The sequence below is a fragment of the Taudactylus pleione genome, unplaced genomic scaffold (genome assembly GCF_031769625.1).
Source record: "Taudactylus pleione unplaced genomic scaffold, aTauple2 ptg000386l, whole genome shotgun sequence".
Taxonomy (NCBI): Eukaryota; Metazoa; Chordata; class Amphibia; order Anura; family Myobatrachidae; genus Taudactylus; species Taudactylus pleione.
Genome location: NW_028284787.1, coordinates 5898542 through 5915000, shown reverse-complemented (window position 1 = coordinate 5915000; position 16459 = coordinate 5898542). Strand labels below are relative to the sequence as shown.

Below are 16459 nucleotides of genomic sequence, written 5' to 3'. Positions count from 1 at the left end.
GTTAGAAATGTTTTGTGCAGTCAGAGAAATTACTTATGTTATCTGCCTTATCTCTTTACAAATATCGGACGACGGAGTCAATAAGTCAGTGCAGGGTCAGGATTATTAGATTTTCTAGCATCATGCACAGCTAGTTCAAAAGCAGACACTACAAAATACCATAGGCTTCCTTTTTATCATATTGGCATTTTTCTTCTCATCTGTCTTATATAAGGATATTTTTGATGGGCAGTGTCCCTGGAAAATGTAAGCATATCACATAGTGCAGTCTAGGTGGGCATTGGGTGCTACAGAAAGTTATGTATTGGTGGGCAGTTTGTCCTCGTCTATCTGTCAGGGTCCCCATCCCTTACACTTTGTGGTATGTGGGTTATCTCTGGGATGTAAACCACTGTCTTTATGATAAAATCAAAATAAACAATTTGAGGTTTGTGAATGGAATCAAAAGCGCTCCGAAACGAATTGAAACACATGGTTTTGTTTACATTTTGAATTCTGAAGAGGATATAGAATGATTTGTGTGAAGCCTCATTTGTAACAAAAAAAAAAATATATATATATATATATATTAGGGGTGAGCGGGTTCGGATTTCTGAAATCCGAACCCCCCCCAAGCCCCCCCGATCCGAGGCAGATCCGAGTCAGGCTCGACTTTTCCCGCCTGACTCGGATCTGAAATCGAGGCAAAACGTCATCATCCCGCCTTCCGGGTCTCGCGGGTTTTGGATCCTATATAAAGGTACCCACGTCGGCGCCATTTTCTCACACGGCTGTGGACAGTGAAGAGGGAGGGTGGGAGTTAGGGCTGGCTGGGCTGTGTAGTGTAGTGTAGTGTAGTGTAGTGCAGAGTAGTGTTGTGCTGTGCTGTGCTGTGCTGCTGTTGTCCATAGGGGCTGTGTCCACTACTTCAAAGTCCATAGGGGCTGGCTGTGTTGTGCTGTGCTGCTGTTGTTAATAGGGGCTGTGTCCACTCCAAAGTCCTGTGCAGTGTCCCAGTCCTAAAGGGGTGCTGTAGTGTTGTCCAGGGGGTGCTCTGTCCATCAGGGGTGCTCCCCCCCAAGTGCTAAAAAAATAATATTTTCTCTGTGTTTGTGAATTGTGTGCGCAGTAGCCGCACGTGCATCAACAAAGTAGTGCCAAGCGTGCGCCTGTGTCATAAGTAAAGGGCCGGCTGGCTTGACCGTTAAAGGGTGCTGTAACCCCCAAAGTACACTCCAAACCAAATAAAAAAATATTTTCTGTGTTTGTGAATTGTATGCGCAGTAGCCGCACGTGCATCAACAAAGTAGTGCCAAGCGTGCGCCTGTGTCATAAGTAAAGGGCCGGGTGGCTCATTTCTTAAAGGGTGGTGTAACCCACAAAGTGCACTACTCTCCAGCAAAAATAAAAAAATATTTTCTGTGTTTGTGTGCGCCTTAGCCGCACGTATATATCAAATCGATATAACATAAATGGAGGACCAAACTTTCTCCGATAAAAATAAAATAGAGAAAGATCAAGAACCACTTCCTCCTAGTGCTGAAGCTGCAGCCACTAGTCATGACATAGACGATAACATGCCATCAACGTCGTCTGCCAAGGCCGATGCCCAATGTCATAGTAGAAGCCACATACAATCCCAAATGACAAAGTTCAGGAAAATGACCTTAAAAAAACATTTAAATCATCTGAAGAGAAACGTAAACTTGCCAATATGCCATTTACGACACGGTGTGGCAAGGAACGGCTAAGGTCGATCCCTAGTATGTTCATGGCTAGTGGTTCAGCTTCACATGACGATGGAAGCCCTCCTCCCACTAAAAAAATCAAACGAGTTAAGCTGTCAAAAGCACAGCGAAGAACTGTGCGTTCTAAGAAGATATCACAAATCCCCAAGGAGAGTCCAAGTGTGGTGGCGGTTGCGATGCCTGACCTTCCCAGCACTGGACGGGAAGAGGTGGCTCTTTCCACCATTTGCACGCCCCCTGCAAGTGCTGAAAGGAGCACCCACAGTCCACTTGCTGATATGCAAATTGAAGATGTCACTGTTGAAGTACAACAGGGTGAGGATACTGGTGTAGCTGGCGCTGAGGAGGAAGTTGGCGAGGAGGATTCTGATGGTGATGTGGTTTGTTTAAATCAGGCTCCGGGGGAGACAGTTGTTGTCCGTGGGATGAAAAAGCCCATCACGGTCATGCCTGGGCAGAAGACCAAACATTCCACCTCTATGGTCTGGCAATATTTCTATCCAAATCCGGACAACAACTGTCTTGCCATATGTACCTTATGTAAAGGTGAAATAAGTAGGGGTAGGGACGTTAACCACCTAGGAACATCCTCCCTTATACGGCACCTGCAGCGTGTTCATAAAAAGTTACTGTCAAGTTCAGAAACTTTGGCTAAGACCATAAGCAGTCCAGGGACACCTAAATCCCGTTGTCCTGTTGTATCCAAGCGCCTGCAAACCACACCGTCAACTCCCTCCTCATCAATTTCCTCCTTAGTCAGGATCGGAAGTAGTCCTGCAGGCCATGTCACTGGCATGACTGACTCTCCTATCCGGGATTCCTCCGGAGGATCCTGCATTGCTACGCCTCCTGCTGCCGCTGCTGCTGGGAGTCGTTCATCATCCCAGAGAGGAAGTAGGAACACCACTACTTTTACTAAACAATTGACCCTCCAACAGTCCTTAGCGAGAAGGATGAAGTATGACAGCAGTCATCCTGAAGCAAAACGTATAACTGAGGCCTTGACTGCTATGTTGGTGTTAGACGTGCATCCGGTATCCGCCATTAGTACAGTGGGATTTAGACAATTGATGGAGGTAGTGTGTCCCCGGTTCCAAATCCTGTCTAGATTCCACTTCACTAGGCAGGCGATACCGAGACTGTACAGAAACGTCAGAAAAAGAGTCCTCAGTGTCCTGAAAAATGCCGTTGTACCCAATGTCCACTTAACCACGGACATGTGGACAAGTGGAACAGGGCAGACTAAGGACTATATGACTGACAGCCCACTGGGTAGATGTATCACCTTACGCAGCAACAGCAGCAGCGTCACCAGTTTCAGCATCTCATAAACGCCAGCTCGTTCCAAGGCAGGCAACGCTGTGTATCACCGGTTTCAGTAAGAGGCACACCGCCGACAACCTCTTAGAGAAACTGAGGGAAATCATCACCCAGTGGCTTACCCCACTTAGACTCTCCTGGGGATTTGTGATATCTGACAACGCCACCAATATTGTGCGGGCATTACATCTGGGCAAATTCCAGCATGTCCCATGTTTTGCTCACACAATAAACTTGGTGGTGCAGAATTTTCTGAAAAGCGACAGGGGCGTGCAGGAGACGCTTTGGGTGGGCCGAAAAATTTCTGCCCACTTTCGCCATTCAGCGACTGCGTGCCGAAGACTGGAGCACCAGCAAACACTCTTGAACCTGCCCCGCCATCACCTGAAGCAAGAGGTTGTGACGCGGTGGAACTCAACCCTCTATATGCTTCAGAGGATGGAGGAGCAGCAAAAGGCCATTCAAGCCTATACATCCACCTATGACATAGGCAAAGGAGGGGGTATGCACCTGACTCAAGCGCAGTGGAGAATGATTTCAGTGTTGTGCAAGGTTCTCCAGCCCTTCGAACTTGCCACACGTGAAGTCAGTTCAGACACTGCCAGCTTGAGTGAGGTCATTCCCCTCATCAGGCTTTTGCAGAAGCAGCTGGAGAAAGTGAAGGAGGAGCTAAGATGGAGCGATTCCGCTCGGCATGTGGGACTTGTGGATGAAGCCCTTCATTCGCTTTGCCAGAATTCCAGGGTGGTCAATCTGTTGAAATCAGACCACTAAATTTTGGCCACCGTGCTCGATCCTAGGTTTAAAGCCTATGTGGTGTCCCTCTTTCCGGCCGACACAAGCCTGCAGAGTTGCAAAGACCTGCTGGTGAACACACTGTCAGCTGAAGCGGAACGTGACACGTCAACAGCTCCATCTTCATTTTCTCCCGCAACTGGGGCTGCCAGGAAAAAACTTAGGTATCCTAAGCAACCCGCTGGCGGTGATGCAGGGCAGGCAGGACCAAGTTTGGACATCTGGTCCGGACTGAAGGACCTGGCAACAATTTCTGACATGTCTACTGTCACTACATATGATACTGTCACCATTGACAGAATGGTGGAGGATTACATCAGTGACAGCATCCAAGTAGGCATGTCAGACAGTCCATACCTGTACTGGCAGGAAAAAGAGGCAATTAGGAGGCCCCTGTACAAACTGGCTCTATTTTACCTGAGTTGCCCCCCCTCCAGTGTGTACTCCGAAAGAGTGTTTAGTGCAGCCGGGAACCTTGTCAGCGAAAGGCGTAGGCGGTTGCTTCCACAAAATGTGGAGAAGATGATGTTCATAAAAATGAATTATCAACTCTTCCAGGGAGTCCAGCCTCCAGAACGTAGAGAGGGACCTGTGGTGGTGGATTCCAGTGGGGACGAGTTAATACTCTGTGAAGATGAGGATGTACACAACACTGAAGAGGGTGAGGAATCGGTGGATGAGGAGGATGAAGACGACATCTTGCCTCCGTAGAGCCAGTTTGTGCAGGGACAGATTAATTGCCAGCTTGTTTTGTGGGGGCCCAAACGAACCAATCATTTCAGCCACAGTTGTGTGGCAGACCCTGGCGCTGAAATGATTGCTTTGTTAAAGTGTGCATGTCCTGTTTATACAACATAAGGGTGGGTGGGAGGGCCCAAGGACAATTCCATCTTGCACCTCTTTTTTTTCTTTGAAAAACTAGGCCCCAAACTGTACATAATGCAAACTGCCATCCTGTCTGCCACTGCAGCATCACTCCTAGATGGGTCACGTGTTTGTGCCGCCCACTCGTGTCGCTTAGCATAGTCATCCAGCTACCTCGGTGCAACCTTTTGGACATAAAAACACTATTGTGAGGTGTGAGGTGTTCAGAATAGACTGGAAATTAAGGTTATTGAGGTTAATAATAGCATAGGAGCAGAAAAACCAACACATTCTGTGATTTTAGCTGTTTTTATGCTTTTTTTAAAAAAAATACAGATCCAAAACACAAAACCAAGAACCCAAAACACGGAAGGGTGGTTTTGGCAAAACCAATCCAGATCCAAAACACGAAAAGTGGCCGGTGCACACCCCTAATATATATATATATATATATATATATATATATATATATATATATATATATATATATATATATATATTATATACTGTATACACACACAAATATATAAAATCAATAATGTGTTTTAAATCAGTTAAAAAATGGTTTATGACCAATAACAATTACATATGCAGTATACTGCTAGTAGTATTCTTAATTTTCTTCTGTACTTTACATCAAAAAGGAAAAAATACCTCATTGCATTCATCCACTAAAATGAAGAAAAGGTCAAATCTCGACATTATTGGAGCTGAAAGATTTATATTATGCTTCAACGATTTTGAGCGTTCATATCTTCCACCGACAGGATTTGCCGCTGCCAAGATGGATGTACGGGCATTTAACGTGGCCTTGAAGCAATCATAAGCATAACGTCAGTCAATATATATTCTCGAAAAACAGACTCACAATTTTTCATAGGTTTACTAGTACTACTTGTCAGCAGTGTAACTATACATCTAAAACCTACCAGATACAATCATAGAATACATGAGCAATGTGAAAATTATCATGGCTTTTTCAAATTGTTTCTTTCCCTTCGCTTAAACCCAAGGATTAGAAGTAAACTATCCGACCTAAACAAAAAAGTCTTGGCACCAGGACCTGGTTTTTTTATAGGGACATCAGTTTAGCCAGTTTAGGATAACCCGAGTGAGTCAATATTTCCAATATTTTTGTTAAAATACATTATGTAAAAGGCCAGAGCTGTTAAGCAATCTTTGCATGAAAGGGATTATATTAGAAGTAAAATAATACTCAGATTTCAGCTTTAAATAGAATACAAAGTTACATGCTTCTGCAATGGGAGAGCAAAAATGGCTGACAGCCATGTTTATTTAGTATTTTTATGTGTGCGTCAGGCATGAAATGGTACAGGAATGTGGAAATTAGACACCTCAAATCCTCATGGCGTTGTCTGTAGGTATATACACATGCCTTAGTTTGTTATATATTTCTGATCAGTATTTAACCAATAGAGTAGTTTGAAATAAATTTATACCCATATTTGTAAGTGGTCCCTGGAGCCTGTCAGCAGGATAGTATAGGATGGTTTAGGAAAAAGGAAATTTGAATCAGCCTTTCCTGAAAATGACCTGCAGACAGTGACCAGGAATTGTTATCTTTGAATCCAGCTCCATGTATTGGGATTGAGGTTTCTGGATCCAGTGTTTAACCAGCTATATCCCGAAGCTATGCAAAGTATTATTTTCAGATATTATATTGTAATAAATAAAATTTTTCTAAGATATTTGTTTGTGTGGCTTAATTAACTCTTTGTATCCAAGTACCTTATCTTGTACCACTGAGAACAGCTTCCCACGAAAAAAGTTTAAACAATCCTACAAATAGCTGAATAGAACAAATAGCTGAAGCAAAAACTTTTGTTGCAGCTCAAGTCATAAGCATCTCATTATGACTGCCTAACAGCACTTACGATCATTTAGTATTATATAGTAGTTTAAAACAGAATACACGGAAAAAAAAAGTTCAGTTTTACAACAATGAATATTTGTGGTCCTCTCAAATATCTTTGATTATGGAAATGTTGATCCAGGCGATAGGCCTGGGATGACAAATGCAGCAATCTTTGAGACTAAATATACTGTATGTAGTATTGTATATGGTTCATTTGTACACAATATAAATGCAGTACAAAAGAATACAAAATCTTGCTCCATAGGGTAAATACCACCCTATTAAAATTGTTAAATTAAAAACCACAAAAGTCAATATGTAGCCTGAAACATTTTTGCATGTACTGTGATCAGATTGGCTTCCTGCCATTTGCAAAACCCTAAAATATTTAATGCTGGCCATACATGGCAAGATGTTGCCGATGATCTGACCAAACGATAACAAGGGACTGAACAGATTCCGGATATAGCTGTACCTCCATAGCAGTGATCTGGACTATTGAGCATGTTTGATAAAATTAAATTACACGTTTGATATTAAAATTACAATTTTTCTGCCAATTTCAAGCACTAAAGGATTGTTGTTCATACACATACAGTGAATGAGAACATTCACGGATAACTCATGTATCAGACAAATCTAAAACATTTACATTCAGAGTTGAGAGTTTAAGTTCTCATAACCCATCTGACATGACCAGGGGTATTTTATGTGCCTAAAATTCACCATATAGGTTATACTTACAGATTAAGATATGAACAGGGCAGTAGAGAGCCAGCCCAGGGGAAGGGGACGTAGCCTAATCACGGGAGATGCAAAAAAAAACAAAAAAACAACCTATTTGCTTTGCGCGCTGGGGAGGGGGGCGCCATCAGTCCCTCAGCCTGGCACAAATCCTGGAGGGGTGCAATCAGTGTGATCGCCCCCCCACACACACAAGGAGAGGAGACTGCTGCTGTGAGCAGTCTCCCACTGGAGCCCGGCACACAACAGCATGTGCTGTGCTGCTGACTGGTAAGAGAGCAGGGGGGCCTCTGACAAGCCCGTGCCTGGGCAATTCGTGCCTGCTCGCCCCCCCTCCCGGAGCCCCTGTATATGAATACAAAGTGATTTAATTTCTTGTACTATATATGCACCAATTAAAGCAGTGCTATTTATTTACTTTAGATAAATGTTGACTATATATTGTACATACACCTTCCCGTTCTCAAGGATACCTTGGTTACTGCATGGTTTCTTGAAACAGAGGGCCTGATTCAGAGCTGGACGCTATTTGCGCTCGCTCGGTCAGAAAAAGGGGCCGGCTATTTAAATTGAGCGCTCACTCTTTGCGGTCTGTTAACGCCTCTATGTCTGAGCGAGCGAACGAAACATGCGCTCGCTATTTTGTAAAGACGCCCCCTGGCCGCTCGCATCCTACGTCATCTCCGTTATTTATTTGAATAATCGAGTACATCGAAAGGCATCTGAACTGCTCGCAGTGCTTGTGGTAGGATTTTCCTACCGCAATCATGCGAGCAGTTCAGGCTAAGAGACAACCAAGTGACGTGGTCGATGACGCTGCTTTGTTAATTATGCACACCCTTAAAACGCCCGTTTTGACCGTTTGGCATGCCTGCGTTCGGATCTCCACTCCCCGTTTTCAAGCACCTTCCCCTGTTACCACCCACAAACTCCTCATCCTGTCACTCAAATTAGCAGGCACTCGCTATTTGACGAGCACTCGATATCCGATTGCACTGACTGGTTGGCGCATGTGCATTATTTACGACCCATACGCATGCGCAGTTCTGCGAACATCGCTCGGCGCGAACGAGCGGCCGCTTACGAGCGGCTCTGAATCAGGCCCAGAGTGCTCTTATGGGTAAGTTATCCTACCTTCACACCAGCTTTTGTGATTGATATGGTTTGCTGTTCCATTGCTTCATGAATGGCTACTTGATCTTTCAGATCCATCTTGTCAAACTCATCAATGCAACAAACCCCCTAAATGGAAGAAACATCAGAAAATAAAAATAACCATTTGCTAGCAGCAAAGTTTACAGACTGTTTAACTGTGATTATGGAAAGCGTAAAGTGATCACATTAGCAGCTGAAACAAGGTAAAAAAAAAGTGTGGGGTTATTCCTCAGAAGCTTGTGGTGATTAGTCATTAAGGGCTAATGTTCACATTAAAGGCTGTCTGCTTGAGAATCAAGAGAAGGAAACATCAGTCAAGTAATTCTTATCAGTAAAATCGATATAAAATAACACCTAGCACCCAGTAGAGCACAATTGCACTTATTTTTACCACACTGGCAAACAGGTAGCTCTGAATATCACTATAGGATCTTGATATTTTACAATTTTAAGCAGCGATAACTGAATACGGTGTATGGAAGCACCAACCTGTGCACTCACTTGTTCCTTTAGGATTCTAAAGCAGGAACTGTAGTATTAAATGATAGATGTATGTATGTATGTATGTATGTATGTATGTATGTGTGTCTAGCTCATTCAATCACAAGATCACAGCAGTGCTGACTGCTTCACAATGGCAGATATGGCGGTCCATTATTGTTACCAGCCATCAAGTCACAGCGCACTCTACATGATAGTGATATAAGCTATTTCACTGCTCCGTTTATTAATCAAACAGTTTTTGTGACTCATGTAGACATCCAGCACAATATTGTTATTTTTTTATATCATAAAGTATCCTTTATACACCTGGGAGTACAGAACATGACTGATGTTGAAGGAATGGGCTGTGTAATGGCTTGCTTAGCAGAGCCAAAGTGGCCTAGAAAAGCAAAAAATTTAAACGTAGGCCTAACATTCAGAAAAACTGCACTTAAGATCTACTGGAGGAAAGTAGAATGGTGCATTTTGCTGGAAGAGGAGATGATAGTGAAAGTGTTAAATCAATACACCACTGTTTGCAGACCCACTAGAATTCATAAGGCAATACTTCAGATCCATGTGGAATAATTAATGTTACATGCATTACATTTTACAAGGTACAGTAATAGAGCTTATAACAGAAAAATAAAGGAAGTTAATACTCCTCTACCGAGACTTCCCAAATCCACTAATCTCTTTCCAAAAGTCTGATAAATATAGCTGTCATCCAGCTGCTCAAACAGCTCAAGTGCTGTGAAGATACTTTAACTTTTATACATGAGCTGGTCACATGGTGGACAGTGACCATGTCGCTATTCATAATGTCGAAATTAGAATGTCCACCAAGAAGACTTCCGCATAATGTTTAATGTCAACATTCTTAGAATTTAGATGGTTAAGTGCCGCCGGGAGGGTTAGAGTAGGGACTAGGGGGAAGGGTTAGGGATTAGAATTAGGGGAAAAATGCCAGAACTACCGCTCGTCAAATGGCTGTGCCAGAACTGCTGCACAGGTGACCCCCAGGAACTGAAGAAAAATGCTGGAGCCACAGCAGCTGCCAGGACTAGATAAGTGACCGCTGAGTCACCAGGGATGTTAGGTTGGCATTTTATTATGTCAACAGGTCATCTGTGTACACATGATGAATGTCAACATGGTCATTGTAGACAGTCTCATGTTGACCTGATGTGTGTTGACCTAACATGCCACACCCCTTTTATACCGTACATTAAGGCATGAAAGGGCATTTAAATGTGGGTGTGGTATAAGAGAGACAAAGTCTAGATAGACACCAGATGTGAGTTAATAGGTAGACAGGAACAAAAGTCAGACACACTAACGTTCTACATGTAAGAAGGTCGACCGGTACAAAATGTCGACAGGGTCAAAAGTTAAACATGAAAATGGTAGACAATTTGTTTTTTTAGCCCTAATCTTCACCCTAACCATCCCTGTGGTGCCTAACGCTGAAAGTCTGGGTAGGTGCCTAACCCTGAAAAAAAAAAAAAAAAAAAAAAAAAAAGGAAGAGGACCATTTTTGTGTCGACCTTTTGTCCCCGTCTAACATCTGGGGTCTATCTGGACAGTGTCATATATATATATATATATATATATATAAATCAATAGAAGAAAACAGCGCCAAATTTGTCCACTCTGTTTAATGTGAAATACCTTTCACAAGTGTGTGGTTTCTGTTACTTTATATTGGTAAATCTAATAGAAATATTATACGTATATATATATATATATATATATATATATATATACACACACACACACACACATATATATATATATACATACATATACATACATACATATACTACTTGTATATGTAGCACTCCCTTGATAAGGTGTCTGCTTGGTCAACAAAAAATGGTGGCCATGGCTAGGCCACCTTAGTACAGGAAACAATACGACAATATAGCTGACAACAAGCGCCTCCTAGTGCATATACAGTGAACCAATTAAACCTGTGCAAATCTCACAACCTGTGCAAAAACAATTTTTTGTATTTATATCTTTGTCCTTATCCAGGACCGTGACATACAAGTGACTTTGTGCAGTAAATACAACCGTGTAATATATATGAATAAATATTTAAAACTGCATAAATAATGTGCATAAAAAATTTAATTAGATAAAACAATTCATAGACAACACACAATGACATAAATACACAGAAATAATGGATAAAAAGCTAGTACTAAAAGATAATAAATAGCGATTTTTAGTAAAAAATAAATATATATTTTTTTAAATAAATCGGATTTATAGCTTATCTTTTCCAAAAGTATTTTGGGAAGAGTTCATAAAGTGCAAGGTCAGGGTCCCTATATATATATATATATATATATATATATATATATATATATATATATATATAATTTTTTGGGGGGTCTGTATTCCTTGAAAAAAGAGCCGTAGTCGCTCTGAAACGTTGGAAATATATGTGACTCATTTAAATACCCTGAGTGCCGCTGCGTTCTTAGCAGAGGGCACCGGTGACATTGTTACTTTTCATGCACTGGAGTGCCGGATCATCCAATTTGTGTGTGTGTGTGTGTGTATGTATATGTATATTATATATACACACACACACACACACACACACACACACACACACACATATATATATATATATATATATATATATGTGTGTGTGTGTGTATATATAATATGCATATACATACACACACACACACATATATATATTAGGGGTGTGCACCGGCCACTTTTCGTGTTTTGTGTTTTGGTTTTGGATCTGGATCTTTCTTCGTGTTTTGGATCTGGATTGGTTTTGCCAAAACCACCCTTCCGTGTTTTGGGTTCTGGGTTTTGTGTTTTGGATCTGTATTTTTTTGAAAAAAAGCATAAAAACAGCTAACATCACAGAATTTGTAGGTTTTTCTGCTCCTATGCCATTATTAACCTCAATAACCTTAATTTCCACTAATTTCCAGTCTATTCTGAACACCTCACACCTCACAATAGTGTTTTTATGTCCAAAAGGTTGCACCGAGGTAGCTGGATGACTATGCTAAGCGACACGAGTGGGCGGCACAAACACGTGACCCATCTAGGAGTGACACTGCAGTGGCAGACAGGATGGCAGTTAGAAAAACTAGGCCCCAAACTGTACATAATGCAAAGAAAAAAAAGAGGTGCAAGATGGAATTGTCCTTGGGCCCTCGCACCCACCCTTATGTTGTATAAACAGGACATGCACACTTTAACAAAGCAATCATTTCAGCGCCAGGGTCTGCCACACAACTGTGGCTGAAATGATTGGTTCGTTTGGGCCCCCACAAAACAAGCTGGCAATTAATGTGTCCCTGCACAAACTGGCTCTACGGAGGCAAGATGTCATCCTCATCCTCCTCATCCACCGATTCCTCACCCTCTTCAGTGTGTACATCCTCATCCTCACAAAGTATTAACTCGTCCCCACTTGAATCCACCACCACAGGTCCCTCTGTACCTTCTGGAGGCAGGTCTCCCTGGAAGAGCTGATAATTCATTTTGATGAAGATCATCTTCTCCACATTCTGTGGAAGCAACCTCCTTCCGCTGACAAGGTTCCCGGCTGCACTAAACACTCTTTCGGAGTACACACTGGAGGGGGGGCAACTCAGGTAAAATAGAGCCAGTTTGTACAGGGGCCTCCAAATTGCCTCTTTTTCCTGCCAGTACAGGTATGGACTGTCTGACATGCCTACTTGGATGCTGTCACCGATGTAATCCTCCACCATTCTGTCAATGGTGACAGTATCATATGCAGTGACAGTAGACATGTCAGAAATTGTTGCCAGGTCCTTCAGTCCGGACCAGATGTCCAAACTTGGTCCTGCCTGCCCTGCATCACCGCCAGCGGGTTGCTTAGGATACCTAAGTTTTTTTCCTGGCAGCCCCAGTTGCGGGAGAAAATGAAGAAGGAGCTGTTGACGTGTCACGTTCCGCTTCAGCTGACAGTGTGTTCACCAGCAGGTCTTTGCACCTCTGCAGGCTTGTGTCGGCCGGAAAGAGAGACACCACATAGGCTTTAAACAAAGGATCGAGTACGGTGGCAAAAATGTAGTGGTCTGATTTCAACAGATTGACCACCCTGGAATCCTGGCAAAGCGAGTGAAGGGCTTCATCCACAAGTCCCACATGCCGAGCGGAATCGCTCCGTCTTAGCTCCTCCTTCACTTTCTCCAGCTGCTTCTGCAAAAGCCTGATGAGGGGAATGACCTCACTCAAGCTGGCAGTGTCTGAACTGACTTCACGTGTGGCAAGTTCGAAGGGCTGGAGAACCTTGCACAACACGGAAATCATTCTCCACTGCGCTTGAGTCAGGTGCATACCCCCTCCTTTGCCTATGTCATAGGTGGATGTATAGGCTTGTATGGCCTTTTGCTGCTCCTCCATCCTCTGAAACATATAGAGGGTTGAGTTCCACCGCGTCACAACCTCTTGCTTCAGGTGATGGCGGGGCAGGTTCAAGAGTGTTTGCTGGCGCTCCAGTCTTCGGCACGCAGTCGCTGAATGGTGAAAGTGGCCAGAAATTTTTTGGGCCACCCAAAGCGTCTCCTGCACGTCCCTGTCGCTTTTCAGAAAATTCTGCACCACCAAGCTTATTGTGTGAGCAAAACATGGGACGTGCTGGAATTTGCCCAGATGTAATGCCCGCACAATATTGGTGGCGTTGTCAGATATCACAAATCCCCAGGAGAGTCTAAGTGGGGTAAGCCACTGGCCTCAGTTATACATTTTGCTTCAGGATGACTGCTGTCGTACTTCATCCTCCTTGCTAAGGACTGTTGGAGGGTCAATTGTTTAGTAAAAGTAGTGGTGTTCCTACTTCCTCTCTGGGATGATGAACGACTCCCAGCAGCAGCAATAGCAGCAGCAGCAGCAGTAGGCGTAGCAATGCAGGATCCTCCGGAGGAATCCCGGATAGGAGAGTCAGTCATGCCAGTGACATGGCCTGCAGGACTACTTCCGATCCTGACTAAGGAGGAAATTGATGAGGAGGGAGTTGACGGTGTGGTTTGCAGGCGCTTGGATACAACAGGACAACGGGATTTAGGTGTCCCTGGACTGCTTACGGTCTTAGCCAAAGTTTCTGAACTTGACAGTAACTTTTTATGAACGCGCTGCAGGTGCCGTATAAGGGAGGATGTTCCTAGGTGGTTGACGTCCCTACCCCTACTTATTTCACCTTTACATATGGTACATATGGCAAGACAGTTGTTGTCCGGATTTGGATAGAAATATTGCCAGACCAAAGAGGTGGAATGTTTGGTCTTCTGCCCAGGCTTGACCTTGATGGGCTTTTTCATCCCACGGACAACAACTGTCTCCCCCGGAGCCTGATTTAAACAAACCACATCACCATCAGAATCCTCCTCGCCAACTTCCTCCTCAGCGCCAGCTACACCAGTATCCTCATCCTGTTATACTTCAACAGTGACATCTTCAATTTGCATATCAGCAAGTGGACTGTGGGTGCTCCTTTCAGCACTTGCAGTGGGCGTGCAAATGGTGGAAAGAGCCACCTCTTCCCGTCCAGTGCTGGGAAGGTCAGGCATCGCAACCACCACCACACTTGGACTCTCCTTGGGGATTTGTGATATCTTCTTAGAACGCACAGTTCTTCGCTGTGCTTTTGACAGCTTAACTCGTTTGATTTTTTTTAGTGGGAGGAGGGCTTCCATCGTCATGTGAAGCTGAACCACTAGTCATGAACATACTAGGGATCGACCTTAGCCGTTCCTTGCCACTCCGTGTCGTAAATGGCATATTGGCAAGTTTACGTTTCTCTTCAGCTGATTTAAATGTTTTTTTCAAGGTCATTTTCCTGAACTTTGTCATTTGGGATTGTATGTGCCCTCTACTATGACATTGGGCATCGGCCTTGGCAGATGACGTTGATGGCATGTTATCGTCTATGTCATGACTAGTGGCAGCAGCTTCAGCACTAGGAGGAAGTGGTTCTTGATCTTTCTCTATTTTATTTTTATCGGAGAAAGTTTGGTCCTCCATTTATGTTATATCGATTTGATATATACGTGCGGCTAAACACAGAAAATAATTTTTTTTTTGGTTTGGACTGGATTGTACTTTGGGGGTTACAGCACCCTTTAACAGTCAAGCCAGCCGGCCCTTTACTTATGACACAGGCGCATACTTTGTTGATGCACGTGCGGCTACTGCGCACATAATTCACAAACACAGAAAATAATTTTTTTTTTGGTTTGGACTGGAGTGTACTTTCGGGGGTTACAGCACCCTTTAACGGTCTAGCCAGCCGGCCCTTTACTTATGACACAGGGGCACGCTTGGCACTACTTTGTTGATGCACGTGCGGCTACTGCGCACACAATTCACAAACACACAAAATATTTTATTTTTTTAGCACTTGGGGGGAGCACCCCTGATGGACAGAGCACCCCTGGACAACAATACAGCACCCCTTTAGGACTGGGACACTGCACAGGACTTTGGAGTGGACACAGCCCCTATGGAGAACTGACTGCACAACACAGTCCAGCCAGCCCCTATGGACTTTGAAGTAGTGGACACAGCCCCTATTAACAACAGCAGCACAGCACAACACAACCAGCCCCTATGGACTTTGAAGTAGTGGACAACAGCAGCACTACACTACACTACACTACACTACACAGCCCTAACTCCCACCCTCCCTCTTCACTGTCCACAGCCGAGTGAGAAAATGGCGCCGAAGCGGGTACCTTATATAGGATCCAAAACCCGCGAGACTTGGAAGGCGGGATGATGACGTTTTGCCTCGATTTCAGATCCGAGTCAGGCGGGAAAAGTCGAGCCGGACTCGGATCGGGGGGGCTCGGATTTCAGAAATCCGAACCCGCTCACCCCTAATATATATGTGTGTGTGTGTGTGTGTGTGTGTGTGTGTGTATATATTAGGGGTGAGCGGGTTCGGATTGCTGAAATCCGAACCCCCCCCCGAGCCCCCCCGATCCGAGACAGATCCGAGTCAGGCTCGACTTTTCCCGCCTGACTCAGATCTGAAATCAAGGCAAAACGTCATCATCCCGCCTTCCGAGTCTCGCGGGTTTTGGATCCTATATAAGGTAACCGCGTCGGCACCATTTTCTCACTCGGCTGTGGACAGTGAAGAGGGAGGGTGGGAGTTAGGGCTGGCTGGGCTGTGTAGTGTAGTGTAGTGCAGAGTAGTGTTGTGCTGTGCTGTGCTGCTGTTGTCCACTACTTCAAAGTCCATAGGGGCTGGCTGGACTGTGTTGTGCAGTCAGTTCTCCATAGGGGCTGTGTCCACTCCAAAGTCCTGTGCAGTGTCCCAGTCCTAAAGGGGTGCTGTAGTGTTGTCCAGGGGGTGCTCTGTCCATCAGGGGTGCTCCCCCCAAGTGCTAAAAAAAATAATATTTTTTGTGTGTTTGTGAATTGTGTGCGCAGTAGCCGCACGTGCATCAACATAGTAGTGCCAAGCGTGCGCCTGTGTCATAAGTAA

The 16459-nt window shown here is 44.1% G+C and overlaps 1 protein-coding gene across 2 annotated transcripts in view; it reads right to left on the bottom strand.

Moving 5' to 3' along the window:
• LOC148507701 (maternal DNA replication licensing factor mcm6) overlaps positions 1 to 16459 on the bottom strand; it is a 188489-nt gene that overhangs the window by 27461 nt on the left and 144569 nt on the right. The window contains exons 10-11 of one of the 2 annotated variants that reach the window (XM_088445637.1): positions 8461 to 8568; positions 5361 to 5516 (exon numbers count right to left, since the gene is read on the bottom strand). In XM_088445637.1, coding sequence (XP_088301763.1) covers positions 5361 to 5516; positions 8461 to 8568 — 264 coding nt within the window. The remainder of the gene's footprint in view (positions 1 to 5360; positions 5517 to 8460; positions 8569 to 16459) is intronic. The other variant, XM_088445638.1, reaches the window with a different exon arrangement.